At 41.0% G+C, this 17,648-nt stretch overlaps 1 protein-coding gene across 2 annotated transcripts in view; it reads right to left on the bottom strand.

Moving 5' to 3' along the window:
- Positions 1-4,164: 4,164 nt before the first annotated feature.
- The window catches only part of LOC133536409 (protein Niban 2-like), a 103,094-nt gene continuing 89,610 nt past the window's right edge, over positions 4,165-17,648 (bottom strand). For both annotated transcript variants that reach the window (XM_061876903.1, XM_061876902.1), the window contains 6 exons: positions 14,940-15,127; positions 14,710-14,865; positions 11,204-11,317; positions 11,010-11,117; positions 7,506-7,617; positions 4,165-7,331 (listed from right to left, as the gene is read on the bottom strand). In XM_061876903.1, coding sequence (XP_061732887.1) covers positions 5,659-7,331; positions 7,506-7,617; positions 11,010-11,117; positions 11,204-11,317; positions 14,710-14,865; positions 14,940-15,127 — 2,351 coding nt within the window. In that variant the 3' untranslated portion in view covers positions 4,165-5,658. The remainder of the gene's footprint in view (positions 7,332-7,505; positions 7,618-11,009; positions 11,118-11,203; positions 11,318-14,709; positions 14,866-14,939; positions 15,128-17,648) is intronic.

Raw genomic sequence — 17,648 nt, forward strand, 5'->3', positions numbered from 1 at the left:
TGTTGATTTAATAAAAACAAAAACGTTTTTTTTTTAAATAAAAATGAATAAAAAATTATTCTGCGGCCTGGTGGTCGGGGACCACTGCTTTTGAGCATACTGATGGTATATGGCAGTGGTTCTAAACCTTTTTTCAGTGATGTATAAACCTTGTGAACATTTTTTTAATTCAAGTACCCCCTAATCAGAACAAATAATTTTTGGTTGAAAAAAAACAGATGAAGTAAAATACAGCACTATGTCATCAGTTTCTGATTTATTAAATTGTATAACAGTGCAAAAATATTGCTCATTTTTAGTGGTCTTGAACTATTTGGGAAAAAAGATATAAAAAATAACTAAAAACTTGTTGAAAAATGAAGTGATTCAATTATAAATAAAGATTTCTACACATAGAAGTAATCATCAACTTAAAGTGCCCTCTTTGGGGATTGTAATAGAGATCCATCTGGATTCATGAACTTAATTCTGAACATTTTTTCACAAAAAGAGAATTTTTTAACAATATTTATGGAACATGTCCACAAAACATCCAGCTGTCAACACCGAATATTGCATTGTTGCATTTTTTTACAGTTTATGAACTACGAGTAGATGCCCCTTTCAAGATGGCTGCTCAATTTCCTGCCGCCCCAGCAGCCATTGCGGTGTCTACGAATATGACGTTTATCGTAGAGTACTGACGGCGTCTGTGTGTAAACGATTTTTTTTTCAAAACTTGACAAAAGCGATACATTAAAAAACACATATACTGTACTCCATCCATGCATTATCTACTACGTGTTAATCTCGGGGAGCTGGAGCACTATCCTATTAAGTAAGAATAAATACGAGTTCAGTACATTCAATTTACTGCGTCATGAGTTTACAATGTAATGAATTATGTTGACCACTTGGTGTCGCCAAAAACAATTATGACTCTACTTACCATTTAAAAAAAATAAAAAGTATCAATACGGGCATCTGCTAAACTTGTATTTACTTGATATCACTCCGATACCAAAATATGCAGTATTATATGAGCAATACTGCAGTCTAAAACAGCACATTTGTCATTATAAAAAAGTAACAAATCATTGTAGTTGCATATTACTTAAATATTCAAAGTCTCCAAGGCAGAAGCGTATTAGAAAATATCTAGTAGCAAACGTGTACGCATCATTCAATTTACTGCGTGTTGGCCCTGTGATGAAGCGCCGACTTGTCCAGGGTGTGGACAAGTCGGTAGGACATGGATGGATGAGTGGCGCTTAAATTTAATGGATTGTGGCGACCACTAGGTGTCGCCAGAAACAATTACCATTCTACTAGTTACATTATTTTAAATAAAAAGTATCGATAAGGGCATCAGCTATACCCTCTAAAACCCATATTCACTTGATATCACTACGATACCAAAATATGCAGTATTACATAAACAATACTGCAGTCTAAAAGAGCACAATATAAACAAGTATCAAATCATCATAGTTACATAATACTTACACATACAAAGTCTTCAAGGCAGAAGCATATTAGGAAGCATCCAGTAACAAACGTGTCCGCATCACTCAATTTACTGCGTCATAAACTTTAATTGAATGAATTATGGTGACCATTTGGTGTTGGCAAAACCAATTACCACTCTACTTCAACTTAATTTTAATTATTCCATAATTTTTTATTGAAGAAAAAAAAAAAATATCGATATGGACATCAGCTATACCCTCCAATACCCGTATTTACTTGATAGCACTCCGATACCAAAACATGCTGTATTAAATTAATAATACTGCACATTTGTCGAAATAAACAAGTATCAAATCATTCTAATTGATAATATTACTTACATAAACAAAGTCTCCAAGGCAGAAGCATATTGGGAAGTATCCAGTAACGAACGTGTGTAGATCACTCAATTTACTGCGTCATGAGCTTAAAAATGTAATGAATTAAGGTGACCACTAGTTGTCGCCAAAACGATTACGACTCTACATTTTTTAAGATAAAAAGTATTGATATGGGTATTCATATATAACCTCTGTGGAGAGGCGGAGCTGACGGCGGGGCGGGACACGCTTTGGCCCCGCTCAAGATGGCGTCCAGGAGGCAGAGAATGCAGTGGAACGGAGAGGCGGGGCGTAATCTCCCTATCTCCTCTCAGTGTGGAAAAAGGAGAGAAGGAGGAAAGATCAAGAGGAAGAGGTGGTGTGTCCGCAGCACAGCAGAAGCGACCGAACGAGACCGAACAGAGAATGAGCATCAGAGGAAGACGACGTCACCGGCAGATGAAAAGCCAACCGAGACGAGCAGTGGAGGAGGAGGAGGAACTGAAAAGCGACCCGACCGACGCAGACCCTTTTGTATTTGAAAAAATAAAAGAGTCAAACCTGCTCGACACGATGTCCTTCCTGAATGGTCCATGCAACCCACACGGTGACGGCTGGAGTCGTTCACAACCTCCAATACCTGTATTTACTTATCACTCTGATACCAAAATATGCAATAGTATATGAGCAATACTGCAGTCTAAAACAGCACAATATAAACAAGTATCAAATCATCATAGATACATAATACTTACACATACAAAGTCTCCAAGGCGGAAGGAAGCGTATTAGGAAGCATCCAGTAACAAATGTGTCCGCATCCTTCAATTTACTGCGTCATAAGCTTTAATTGTATGAAGTATGGTGACCACTAGGTGTCACCCAAAAAAAAAAAAATACCACTCTACTTCAACATAATGACAGCATAAGTCCATTCACGATTGTTAGTGGCAGTTTTGATTGATCAAACCTTTTGTAACATTCCACACTGCAAAATAATACAAGTAATTATGATCCTTGCTCATACCGTATCGGACTACTTAAGGTTGCAACAGTGAAGTGAATTCTATTTAATGCAGGGGTGTCCAAAGTGCGGCCCGGGGGCCATTTTTTTAACGGCCCCACGGCCCATTGTAAAAATACTATTAAAAAAAACAAAAAAAAACATAAAAAGTGTTATAAAAGAGACAACAGGTGAAATGTAACAAGAAAATGTTGCAATGTTGACTCTAATAACACAAAGCTGCAATGCAGGCTGTTTCTTTCTTTAAAAAATAATAATGAATCAAAATCAATGACATTATGAATTATTGACCTATTCAAATCTCCAATATCGTCACGTTAAATATTCCATTTTGATATATTCTTTGGGGAAAATGTTCTTTGGGGAAAACGTTGCATATTTTGTAAAAAAGTAAGACGTTTTTTTTTAATTTGGGGAAAATGTTCTTTGGGGAAAATGTTGCATATTTTGTAACAAAGTAAGATTTTTTTTTTTAATTTGGGGAAAATGTTCTTTGGGGAAAATGTTCTTTGGGGAAAATGTTGCATATTTTGGAAAAAAAGTAAGATGTTTTTTTTTTTATTTGGGGAAAACGTTCTTTGGGGAAAATGTTGCATATTTTGGAAAAAAGTAAGACGTATTTTTTAAATTTGTTTTAAAAAGGGCCTAAAACAAACAAAAAACAATAAAATTTATAATCTGAAGTTGATCTAGAGGTTATTGTGTTAAAAGTAAACAGTTAATACAATGTATAATTTATTTTTTTACACTTTAATGAGTAGGACCCTTTTGGATCCCCAATAATTGTTGTGTAATTGCTAAAATAATAATAATAATGAATTAAAATCAATGTTATGAGTTATTGACCTTTTTAAGGCTCCAATTATTATATAATTTCAAATATTCTACTTAAAAATGTTAGTGGGTGAAAATACTACATATTTTGTGTTTTTTTTCCATTAAAAAACTGGGTTTTCTTTGATAAAAAGAGCATACAACTTAAATCTTTAATAACGTTATATTGACAGATAGACCTGATGTTGATCTAAGGATTTAAACTTTGAATAATAATAAAAATATTAATACTGAATAATGACATTTTTTATATATTTTTTTACCAAAACCCTTTAAGCCTGAGTGGAGGCCCAATTTTTTTTGTACATATATTGTATTGGTTTTTAAAATAAAAAATATCAAAACGGCCCAAGCTTGCTTTGATTTTTCAATGTACGGCCCTCAGTGGAAAAAGTTTGGACACCCCTGATTTAATGGTATGGTATCAGAAATGAAAAAGTTGCATCGGCCCCCTTTAGAATGAAAACAAAGGAAAAACGCGTTGAAACCATGCAGCACTGATGATGAAATAACTTTATTAATCAATAAATGTTCCATACATATATCGAGATGACATGTCTGAAGCACAACCAGGCAGGTATTCAGAATAAATAAATCAGTGAGTGCCTAAAACTGTACGATATTTAGAATGGGATTAAGAAGGGGGTAAAAGTTGAGAAATGTAGCCGATTTCAAACGTTTCTTTTTAACGCGAAGGATTTGCATAACTCTTCCCCACATTGAAGAAAAAAATGGCCTTTAGAAATGGAACATTGGCTCTTTATTGCAATTTTTAAGAGGCCAGACCCTTTTTATGTCATATTTTTCTTCTTTAAAGTTGATTAAAAAAAAAAAAATCCTCACTTTTTCTGGCGTAAAACATGTCCTTCAATAACCTGATGTGTGTGTCCGATACAACCGCTGTGTCATTTTACTGTGAAACATCAAACTGTGTTCATCAGAACATTCCGCCAGTATTGAAAGATGTCGGAGTGCATCACTTTTTAAAAAAACTTACATTTGCCATGATATCATTTTTAGGTTAAATGTGATGTTTTTAATCCAGCAGATGGCGTCATTACGAAACAGCAACAGTGTCAATACAGCCAGTGAGTGTGCCACACACTCCTCGAGACCTTATGTAACCATCGGACACGCCCTGTCCGAAGTTAATTAAACATGAGGCTTTTTCTTCAGCTAATAATTATAAGTTCTGCAATCATAATGGCTCACCGGAACAATTTGAGCGAAGAAAATCATTTTTTCTCCATCATAAGAAACGTGAAAATACGACAAATATAAAAAGTGACATTTCAACACTATCTGGAGGCCACGAATCTTCACGTTTATGACAACTACTTCCGACGATAGGTGCGCCGATAACTTGTTAAACACATTTAACGTATAAATACAAAGAAACACTTAGAAAAATATATAATAATTTGAAAAAAGTGTAGTAGTTAAAAGACATGGACTATAGAATATTGTGGCCCCTGTTGATGGACTAAAAAGTAAACCATTCAGTGATACCTCGGGTTTTCCTGCATTTAAGTTTTGGAGGATAAAGGTCAAACCCGAGGTATGATAGGAACTTCCTGGCTTGTTGTTGTGTTTGGAAGAACCCCAGAGAAAGTCCAGATTGCTGTATAAAAGTGTGCGTATAAAAGTGTGGTGCGTTCTGTGTCGTGCCGTAAAATAGGAATAAGGAAGCTTGCAGTGCGACTATTGAAGAGAGCAAAAAAAAAAAGGAGATAATTGGTCCTCAAGTGTGCAACATCAACAAAGCAATAACAACAAAGTCAACACATTTCGCTCACGTGGGCGTCTTCTTTACGCTTCGCCCACCTCCGCCTCCGCCGTGTCGACGCCCGCGTCCTCCCCGTTGGGGATGCTTTTGGCCGCCTCCTCGCCGGAGCTGGTGTCTGTCGCTAATGGCAGCTGGGGTGACGACTCGGAAGCGGACTTCGCCGTTTGTTCGCCTCCGCCGCCTTTATCGGCCACCTTATCGGCTTCCTAGTTCTTGGCGCCGGCGTCGGGCAGCGCCACGTGGAACCGTGTCAAGTGATCGAGGAGATCTTTGATTTTCTCCAGGTCGTCCTTGCTCAGGTGCCGATGAGCGTCCTCCCCCTTTGCGGTTGCCACGGCGCCCTCCTGCGGGATGAGTTCCACCCCTGAAACTGCCACCTTATCGGCATCCTGCTTCTTGGCGTCGGCGTCAGGTCGCGCCCTTTCAAAATCTATCAAGTGATCGAGGAGATCTTTGATCTTCTCCAGATCTTCCTTGGTCAGGTGCCGATGAGCGTCCTCCTCCTTTCCGGTTGCCACGGCGCCCTGATCCAGGATGAGCTCCACCCCTGGAACTACCACCTTATTGGCATCCTGGTTCTTGTTTTTTCCCAGCTGCTGGAGGATGGAGCGCGGGGACCTCGTGACCGGGCTCGCCTCCTCCTGCACGCCGTCCTCCAGGGTGACCGCCCCGTTGGCGTCGGCGTCGGGTGGCGCCGCTTGCAACCTTATCAGGCGATCGAGGATATCTTTGATTTTCTCCACGTCGTCCTTGCTCAGGTGCCGATGAGTGTCCTCCTCCTTTGCGGTTGCCACGGCGCCCTCCTCCGGGATGAGCTCCACCCCTGGAACTGCCGCCTTATCGTTTTCCTGCTTCTTGGCGTCGCCGTCTGGTCGCGCCCTTTCAAAATTTTCCAAGTGATCGAGGAGATCTGTGATTTTCTCCAGGTCGTCCTTGCTCAGGTGCCGATGAGCGTCCTCCTCCTTTGCGGTTGCCACGGCGCCCTCCTCCGGGATGAGCTCCACCCCTGGAACTGCCACATTATCGTTTTCCTGCTTCTTGGCGTCGGCGTCAGGTTGCGCCCCTTCAAAATTTTCCAAGTGATCGGGCAGATCTGCGATTTTCTCCAGATCGTCGTCGTCCTTTGCGGTTGCCACGGCGCCCTCCTCCGGGATGAGCTCCACCCCCGGAACAACCACCTTATCGTTTTCCTGCTTCTTGGCGTTGGCGTCTGGTCGCACCCCTTCAAAATTTTCCAAGTGATCGAGGAGATCTTCGGTTTTCTCCAGAACTTCATCCTTTGTGGTTGCCACGGCGCCCTCCTCCGGGATTAGCTCCACCCCTGGAATAGCCACCTTATCGGCATCCTGGTTCTTGTTTTCAACCAGCTGCTGGAGGATGGAGCGCGGAGACCTGGTGTCTTGCGGGTTAGAGACGTCCTCCACGACGGCGGTGACCCCGCTCACCTCCTCCTGCACGCCGTCCTCCAGTGTGATCGTCCCGTCGGCGTCGGGTAGCGCCACATCCAACTCTACCACGCGATCGAGGAGATCTTTGATTTCCTCCAGATCGTCCTTGTTCAGGTGAGCGTCCTCCTCCTCCGCGGTTGCCACGGCGTCCTCCTCCGGGATGAGTTCCACCCCTGGAACTTCCAGACACGACTCGTAGGGCAGAGGTACTCCGTCCAGCTGGATCATGGACACCACCTGCTTGCGTCTGTTGCCAGAGCATCCGTCCTCGCCGCCGCTGTTCACAGCTTCCGGATCCTCGCTAGGAAATTTGGTGGCCCAGTCCACAGGGGAGCTTTCTCCAAGCAGGTGGAGGTTGGGGTCGCTGTTGGTCATCACGATGCTGTCCCTGTAGAGGTTGTGTCTCCTCTGGACGGCAGCCTCCTTCACAGCTACACACACACACACACACACACACACACACACACACACACACACACACACACACACACACACACACACACACACACACACACACACACACACACACACACACACACACACACACACACACACTTTAGTCATGTGGTTCAGACTTCAACGTCTCAGTGCATCTTGACCCTCACCCATCATGATGTCCTTGGTGACGGACTGCAGCACCACCTCTTCGAACATATTTTCCACAAGCAGGAAGCGAGAAAAGTCCTCAAAGATGAGCTCTTTAAAATGTGGCAGCTCCTGCGGAGAAGAACGTCCAAAAATGTCATCTTTCAGTGATACGTCACATACTTTACCCTTCATTCTGTATCACTTTTGTAACTAAGCAAAGTTGAATGGAATTCGAAACAAGGACCGGAGTAACAGCTGCTAGAATAGAATAGAGTTTTTATTTGTCATTATTACAGTGAACAGGTTCAAAGAACAACGAAATTGGAGCAGATCGCCTAAGGCAGTGGTTCTCAAATGGGGGTATGCCTACCCCTGGGGGTACTTGAAGGTATGCCAAGGGGTACGTGAGATTTAAAAAAAAAATATTCTAAAAATAGCAAAAATCCTTTATAAATATATTTATTGAATAATACTTCAACAAAATATGAATGTAAGTTCGTAAACTGTGAAAAGAAATGCAACAATGCAATATTCAGTGTTGACAGTTAGATTTTTTGTGGACATGTTCCATAAATATTGATGTTAAAAAGATTTATTTTTTTATGAAGAAATGTTCATGAAGCCAGATGGATCTCTATTACAATCCCCAAAAAGGGCACTTTAAGTTGATGATTACTTCTATGTGTAGAATGTTTTTTGTTTTTTTTCCCAAGATGGCGCTGCTGTAGTGGCTGCTGTTGGCAGGAGCTCTGTGCTCTTGTGTCATCCTTTTGTGATTCCCTCTTGTTTTCATGTGTTATTATATTTTTTTGCCTTTTGGTCCGGGACCCTTTGGGACTGTGTGACAAGGGGTGGCTCTTTCGTGACCTCTGTGGTGCTTTTTTTGTAGACTTCTGCATCTCTCTCCCGGTAGCCTTTTGGCCATGGAGACCAGCTGCTGGGTCTCTGCCACACCGGAGTTGGTTTGGAGGGACTGGAGGAGGTGCGGAAAAGGGGACAGGGCTGCGGAGCTAGCACTGAGTGCCGGGACGGAGAGGCTTTGCGGTGTCTTGACTGGGTGAGCAGGTGTCGGATACCTCAGTCTCCTTGGACAAATCCTCGCTCATCCATGCGGACTGGACACTGGCCGAGAGTTGGGTGGCGGTCGAGAGTGGAGTCGGCTGTCTTGGTTGCTTTGTTGGGTCTGCTCCTGTCTCTGGCCATGCTCCCTCCACCCCAGCGGACGATGGCGTGGAACACCGCAGAGGCCACCACAGTGTATATGTTTCTTTTACTTTTTATTCATAGCTGTATGTACAAATGTCTGGTTGTATCTGCTGCTTTAATGTCTTTCATGTCCTTTGTGTTCGATGTTTCCCTCTAACACACATGTAAGAGGGATGTGTACTATGATGGCTATGAGTTGTTTTTTTCCTTTGGCCTCAGTCTGGACCCCCTCTCCAGGGCCCAGGCTTAGACCGATTTTTTTATTTTATTTTATCATCTATCCCCCCCCCTTGTTTACCTGTATCTCATCTGTTTTGTAAGGGGCGCTGGAAGCCGGCAGACCCGGCAGCGATCCTGTTCTGTCTCCCTGTAATGTTTGTCTGAATCTTGAATGGGATTGTGCTGAAAATTTTAATTTTCCTGAAGGAATTCTCCTGAAGGAATAAATAAAGTACAATCTAACCTAACCTATCTAAGATATCTTTACTTATAATTGAATCATTTGTTTATTTTTCAGCAAGTTTTTAGTTATTTTTATGTATTTTTTCCAAATAGTTCAAGAAAGACCACTACAAATGAGCAATATTTTGCACTGTTATACAATATAAACCCGATAAATTTATGAAGGCATGACGCTACCTTCATAAATTTATCGGGTCGGATGCAATGAAAGACTGGCAAAAGAGTTTTTTCTAAGGAATTATCGGACGAAAATCGTGGAAACTAAATTTTTGAATGTCTTAAAGCGGGTTTTGCATAATATTTGCAAAACAAAACACCAGATAATGTCTTACCTTATACACTCACCATAATAATACTTGTATGTTGAAGCACAATTCAATCCATCAAGCAGTACGGCTTCATAGCTTACCAAAGTCGTACTAAAACATGTTGATGGATTTTGGAGCGTTGTGTGTAATGCATATTGCAGTCTACACATAAATCTTATGTGTGACTGCCACCTACTGGTCACACTTATCATTACACCATGTACAAAAATAAATTAGCTTTGAGGTCGGTAAGCACAACCAAAATTATTCCGTACATTCCGGGCTATAAGGCGCACTGTTGAGTTTTGAGAAAATGTAAGGATTTTAAAGGCTTACTGAAACCCACTACTACCGACCACGCAGTCTGATAGTTTATATATCGATGATGAAATATTAACATTGCAACACATGCCAATACGGCCGGTTTAGTTGACTAAATTACAATTCAAAATTTCCCACGGACTTTCTTGTTGAAAACGTCGCGGAATGATGATGCGTATGATGACGCGTGCGCGTGACGTCTCGGGTTGGAGGGGACATATTAGCACAGCACCACTTGCGGCTAAAAGTCGTCTCTTTTCATCACGCAATTAGACAGTATTCTGGACATCTTGGTTGCTGAATCTTTTGCAATTTGTTCAATTAATAATGGAGAAGTCAAAGTAGAAAGATGGAGGTGGGAAGCTATAGCCTTTAGCCACACAAACAGACGGTGTTTCCTTGTTTAAAATTCCTGGAGGTGAAGCTTTACTATGGATCAGAGCGGTCAAGCGAACATGGTTCCCGACCACTTGTCACCCGGCAGGTTTCGGTGAGAAAATTGTGGTAAAAAGTCGCCTTTTACCGGAGATCAGCGGAGCTTGCGCCGTCCATGCAGCTGCCGTGACTTCACTCAGAGACTGGCGTCAACACACACCCGCGGACACACCCTTCCGACTATCAAGTACTATTTAACTCACTAAAACACTAGCAACACAATAGAAAGATAAGGGATTTCCCAGAATTCTCCAAGTAAATGTGTCTAAAAACATCTGAATCGCTCCCAATGCAATATACTTTTTTTTTTTTTAACTTGATTTTTATTTATTTATTTTTTTCTAGTCCTTCGCTATCAATATCCTCAGCCACGAATATTTCATCCTCGCTCAAATTAATGGGGAAATTGTTGTTTTCTCGGTCTGAATAGCTCTTGCTGCTGGAGGCTCCCATTAGAAACAATGTGAGGATGTGAGGAGCCCTCACACCGGTGACGTCATCGTCTGCTACTTCCGGTAAAGGCAGGGCTTTTTTATTAGCAACCAAAAGTTGCGAACTTTATCAATGTTCTCTACTAAATCCTTTCAGCAAAAATAGGGCAACATCGCAAAATGATCAAGTATGACACATAGAATGGACCTGCTATCCCCGTTTAAATAAGAAAATCGCATTTCAGTAGGCCTTTAAGTGTGCCTTATAGTCCGAAAAATACGGTATATTCTGCACAGTACTCTTAAGTATATTTTGGTGTAAATGCAGCAAGACATACATAACAATGGAGTTACTCACAGGTGTGCAAGAAGGTGAAAGCTGCTGCAGCATGTACGGGATGATGATCTGCAGCAGAGCCTCTCTGAAGAACTTCTTGCGTATTGTGCTGCTGTCATAATCATATTTCTGGAGCAAGAGAGAGACCAGACCATTGACGCATGATGGCACTTCGTTATGCAAACATGACAACATTGTTTGAATGTTGTGTTTACCTTGAGAACTCTGTCCTGACACCCTTGAATGGTTTTGCACAAGTCATTGTCTCCCTGTGCAGTCAGAGACTGCTGCAGAAGCTGCTCAAAGGTGTGTACTGCGTTGTCCATTTGCTGCCAGAACAACAATAACAACACTTTAACATGTTATTGAAAATATACATTAGGCTTGGGGGGGGGGGGAGAAAATCCAGCCACTTAGCAATGCTATCAAGACCAAAACACATTATACATACCGTAAGTAATTTTTTTCAAAGGGCATAAAAATACGTATTTTTTACTTTTTTTTGCTCAATTCTCTCAATCAACTTTGTGCTGTGTTTCTTGTATATTTTTATTCTGATTATAATCATGATATAAATGGTTTTAAGGCAAAATGAAAAAACCTGTAACAAATAATTATTGTTTAACGTTCAGAGGACAAAGACTGGATTTTTTGTCTTTTCAATAAAATCTTTGCTGTATTTGGGCGATAATTGTTGTTGTATTACGCCATTGATTGCTTGATTGATGAGACTTTTGTCAGGCTTGCCACTGACAGTTTGTTTGTGTTTTAGTTTTCCTCTGTGTGTGTTTAGTATTTCCTGTTTTTAGTTCCTGTCAGCGCTCTTATTTTGTTAGTTTCCTGTCTTTCTCCCTCAGTGCTGTGTCACCTCAGCTGCGGCTGATTGGCAGCTGGCCACACCTGGTGTCAATCAGCCCGCCCCTATTTGTACATGCTTTTGTCCTCCAGTCAGTGCTTGGATTATTGTCTTGTCGATGTCGCTTTTGTCATTGCTACATGTCATGTATTGTCGCTCCTGTCGTGTCGTATCTTTGCAGCGTAGCGGTAAGCTATATTTCGTTAGATGTTTGTAGCTTACTGTTTTTTGTTCCCTGCTTCCAAATTGTCTTTATACAACACTTAACAACTTCTGTTCCCGGTTTTGTTTTTGCTAGCTTCCATGCTAAGCTTCTTTTATTTTCTAGCTCCCATGCTAGCTTTTTTAGTTTGTTATCCGCCTCGTGCGCGCTTATAGTTTGTACCCTTTGTTTTAAATTAAATCATGTTTTCCTGCTCAATGCCTGCCTCCGTCTCTGCATCTTGGGGTTCGTCACAAACTAACTTTGACAACTTTTATTAGTAGATTGCACAGTGCAGTACATATTCGGTTCAATTGACCACTAAATGGTAACACCCCAATAAGTTTTTCAACTTGTTTAAGTTGGGGTCCACGTTAATCAATTCATGGCATTACAAATAATATTTCCCAAAAGGGTTTTTTTCATGTTAAATTCTAAAGTTTCAATGTCAAATTCTTTTACAGGTGTACAATTCACTGGCAGTTATTCAACAATACCTTCTTTTTTTTTTAAAACAAAAAACATGTTTAATTATTTTTTTATTTATCTAATTTTTTCAATCTATTTCAGACCTAAACAAAAAACTAACATGTATTTTTGTTATGCATTTTAATTTTAAGCATTTTAAGGCCCTTTGTTGAAGTATGTCACAGTTTTCCATTCATCCATCCATCTATTTTCTATTGCTTGTCCCTCTCGGTGTTGCGGGGGGGTTGGAGCCTATCCCTGCTGCACTTGGACGGAAGGCATGGGTACACCGTGGACAAGTCGCTACCTCATCGTACGGCTAACACAGATAGGCAGACAACATTCCCACTCTTGGCCCAATTTAGTGTTGCCAATCAAACTATCCCCAGGTGCATGTCTTCGGCGGTGAGAGGAAGCCCGGGATAACCCATGCAGTAACGTGGAGAATATGCAAACTCCACAGGAATCGAACCCAGGACCATCTTGCTGTGGGGTGACGACGTGCTACCCCTCAGAGTTTTCAATTAGTATGAATTTACACACAATGACTAATTTAAACCTGTGACATAATCTGATATTTATGTTTTTTAATAAACCTGAGCAAAAAAAAGGAAAAATTATATTTTTTTAAGCCCTTCAAAACTTAAAGGCATACTGAAACCCACTACTACCTACCACGCAGTCTGATAGTTTATATATCAATGATGAAATATTAACATTGCAACACATGCCAATACGGCCTTTTTAGTTTACTAAATTACAATTTTAAATTTCCCGGGAGTTTCGTCCTGGAAACGTCGTGTAATGATGACGTGTACGCAAGCCGTCACAGGTTTTTAGGAAGTATGAGCGCTGCGCACACACACAGCTAAATGTCGTCTGCTTTAACCGCATAATTATACAGTATTTTGGAGATCTGTGTTGCTGAATCTTTTGCAATTTTTTCAATTAGTATTGGAGAAGTCAAAGTAGAAAAATGGAGTTGGGAAGCTTTAGCCTTTAGCCACACAAACACACGGTGATTCCTTGTTTAAAATTTCTGGAGGTGAAACATTACTATGGATCAGAGCGCAGTCAAGAGAACATGGATCAAGACGGAATGTAAACCAACAGGTTTTGATGAGAAAATTGTGGTTACAAATCGCTTCTTACCGGAGAAAAGCTGAGCTTATGTCCATAGCTGCCGTCAACTCCCCTGAGACACTGCGCGTCAAGACACCCGTGGAGAAACTCTTCCGACTATCAGGTACTATTAAACTCACTAAAACACTAGCAACACAATAGAAAGATAAGGGATTCCCCAGAATTATCCTATTAAATGTGTCTAAAAACTCGGAATCCGTCCCAATCGCGGTAATTTTTTTTTTTCTAGTCCGTCGCTATCAATATCCTCAAACACAAATCTTTCATCCTCACTCAAATCAATGAGGAAATTGCCGTTTTCTCGGTCCGAATAGCACTTTTTGTTGGAGGCTCCCATTAAAAACAATGTGAATATGTGAGGAGCCATCAAACATGTGACGTCATCATCTGCGACTTCCGGTAGAGGGAGGGCATTTCTCTTAGCACCTAAAGTTGCGAACTTTATCGTCGATGTTCTCTACTAAATCCTTTCAGCAAAAATATGGCAATATCGCGAAATGATCAAGAATGACACATAGAATGGACCTGCTATCCCCGTTTAAATAAGAAAACACATCTGAGGTCCTCTCCAAGGTTTCTCATAGTCAGCATTGTCACTGGCGTCCCACTGGATGTGAATTCTCCCTGCCCACTGGGTGTGAGTTTTCCTTGCCCTTTTGTGGGTTCTTCCGAGGATGTTGTAGTCGTAATGATTTGTGCAGTCCTTTGAGACATTTGTGATTTGGGGCTATATAAATAAACATTGATTGAAGAAAATCTCATTTCAGTAGGCCTTTAAGGATCTGTATATGCTGTTTGTCTTTGAATATGATTAAAATTGAAACGCAGTAAAACATGTTAATATCAACTGTAATGGTCCTGTGTCGACATGTTATTGGATCCATTGCGGTATCGCACACCTCTATTGCACAGTGCTGGTGATAATGTTTCATACTGACATGATGACTCAAAATGAAGTGTTTTTGAGACCGACAGCAGGTTTACTGTCTGCCACACCGGCACTGCTTTCTGACTCTGAGGATGGTTTGTAAAACATTCCAGCGACCTCTCACCTCCCTCATGAGGATCTGAGCCCTGCTGACAAACACACAGGGGCTGGACACGTCGAACCTTTGCTGGAGCCCCTCCAGATTCAGCTCCTCCACCTTTTCGTAGCAACTCTGCATTTTGACAGGGTGGAAGGCCAGCATAGAGAGCCTCTCCATGTGCTGAGAGAAAACAAACGTGAGAAAACATGACTTTGAGCACGGCGAAAAAAAGAAATAAACACAGTATGACTTACTTCTCCCATTTTGTCTTTGCCTCCTCCGTTTAACAAGTTCTTGCTAATCTCCACCACCTCCCTGAAGAAAACATCTCTGACTTCGGCGAAACCTCGGCTGGTGGGCTCCATCAAGGCCTCTAAGATGGAACTGATGTAAGTTTGGACGCTCCTCCTCAGGAGAGCCTCTGCTTTGGGCAACACCAGGGCTGCAAACACATATATAAATAGAGAACAATATTAACACATATTATAAAAATGAAAACATCTTTTCAAGGACTCAAGTGAGAATTTTTTTTTTATGGAAGGTATTATGTAAAACTATGTAAAATAAGACTCACTATGATGTTAGATCCACTATGGACTGGACTTTCACAATATTATGCTATACCAGGGGTAGGGAACCTATGGACGTCGAGCCAGACGTGGCTATTTTGATGACTACATCTTTATTTATAAAGCCCTAAATTACAAGTGTCTCAAAAGGGCTGCAAAAAACTCAACAACATCCTCAGTTAAGATCCCAGATAAACCTTAGCTGACATTGCTTAACACGATAAGTAATGAATAATTCCGCTGGTAATCACAGTGTTAAAAATAATGTTCAAAATTTAAAACACTAGAGCATTTTAATCCATCCATCTGTTTTCTACCCCACCTGTTCAAGAAATCGCATTAATGGTAAGAAGTATTTCATTTATTATTGATTAGCTTCAGCATAACAATGTTATTCATAAGAATAAGAGACTGTAATACTCTAAAAATGTTGGTCTTACTTAAAAATGCACGCATTTAGTTGTATTTAGTGTTAAAAAATATCATATGGCTCTCAAAGAAATACATTTTAAAATATTTAGCTTTCATGGCTTTCTCTGCCAAAAAGGTTCCCGACCCTTGTGCTAGACCCACTCGACGTACATTGCATCCAGTCTTCCCTAGGGGGGGGGGGGGTCACCCAGATCTGCGGTCCTCTCCAAGGTTTCTCATAGTCATTCATATTGACATCCCAGTGGGTTATGAGTTTTTCCTTGCCCTTATGTGGGCTCTGAACCGAGGATGCCGTTGTGGCTTTTTCAGCCCTTTGAGACACTTGTGATTTAGGGCTATATAAATAAACATTGATTGATTGATTGATTGATTGATTTAAAAGAAGAAGGCAGAATCAACGACCCGATGACGAGAGAATCGGTTGCCTCTCAAACGGTGAGTATTTTAAAGCAACCTATATATACACTACCACGAAGGAGCGGTTTTAGAATACGCATTTTCAAATCCAGGAGGGGCCTAACGTTGACTCGATCGGAATTAGTCCGCAAAAAAACTGTAAAAGGAGCTGCGACTTCATGAGACAGCCCCAAAACTGTCTGGTTTTGGAGATTATCTGTGAAAAGGACTGCGTCAAAATTCCGACTGACCAACAAGTGAGAAACATATAACATCTGTCCACAGAGCATTGAAATAATCACAAAAATCTCTGCAGAGTGTGGTGAGGACGGCGGAAAATATCATCAAGACCCCTCTTCCTCCTATCAAGGAGATCGAAAAAGCCGCTGCCTGACCTTAGCTCAGAAAATCTGTAGAGACTCCTCCCACCCCACCAAGGACTGTTTTCACTGCTGGACTCTAGAAAGAGGTTCTGGAGCCTCCGAAGCAGAACCTCCAAGTTCTAAAACAGCTTCTTCACACACACCATAAGACTCTTGAACGCATCATAATAATCCCCTCAATTCCCCCCCAAAAATGGATTAACTTGCTGGAATATAAAGACAATATAACATATATCCATAAAGATGGATGCATATGCAAAAGTGCAATATATTTATCTGTACAGTAATCTATTTATCTAATCTATTTATATCTGCACCCTATTGCTTTTTTATCCTGCACTACCATGAGCTAATTCAACGAAATTTCGTTCTTATCTGTACTGTAAACTTCAAATTTGAACGACAATAAAAAGGAAGTCTAAGGACAGATTGTCTTAGAAGATGTTTAACTTCTCATACTTGCTCGCCAGCAAGGGTTTGTCCATCAATTACAAACCCATGTTTTATTTGGGGATCAAATACTAATAACACTCAGTCAAATGAAATTTTATTTATTACAAAGGCTCTCAAACTATTGAAATATTAATTGAGATTAAAGTTATTTTGCTCATAGTAAACTCAAAATTAATCATGATTTTTTTTGTAAATAGATAAAAACATTTTTATCATTAATACGCGTACCATCGACAGATACGTTTTTAAAAAGTTAGTTAAAACTGTGACTAGATGATTTTTTGCTTTAATGACATACGATCAGTGTCAGAGCTTGGTCCGCATTGCCGGCAGTAAGTCGGACACGTTTCCAGCGAGGGTTGGACTCCGCCAAGGCTGCCCTTTGTCACCGATTCTGTTTGTAACTTTTATGGACAGAATTTCTAGGCGCAGTCAAGGCGTTGAGGGGTTCCGGTTTGGTGGCCGCGGGATTAGGTCTCTGCTTTTTTGCAGACGATGTGGTCCTGATGGCTTCATTTGGCCGGGATCTTCAACTCTCACTGGATCGGTTCGCGGCAGAGTGTGAAGCGGCCGGAATGACAATCAGCACCTCTAAATCAGAGTCCATGGTCCTCTCCCGGAAAAGGGTGAAGTGCCATCTCCGGGTTGGGGAGGAGACCCTGCCCCAAGTGGAGGAGTTCAAGTACCTAGGAGTCTTGTTCACGAGTGGGGGAAGAGTGGATCGTGAGAC

Source organism: Nerophis ophidion, linkage group LG17 (genome assembly GCF_033978795.1).
Source record: "Nerophis ophidion isolate RoL-2023_Sa linkage group LG17, RoL_Noph_v1.0, whole genome shotgun sequence".
In the NCBI taxonomy this organism is placed as follows: Eukaryota; Metazoa; Chordata; class Actinopteri; order Syngnathiformes; family Syngnathidae; genus Nerophis; species Nerophis ophidion.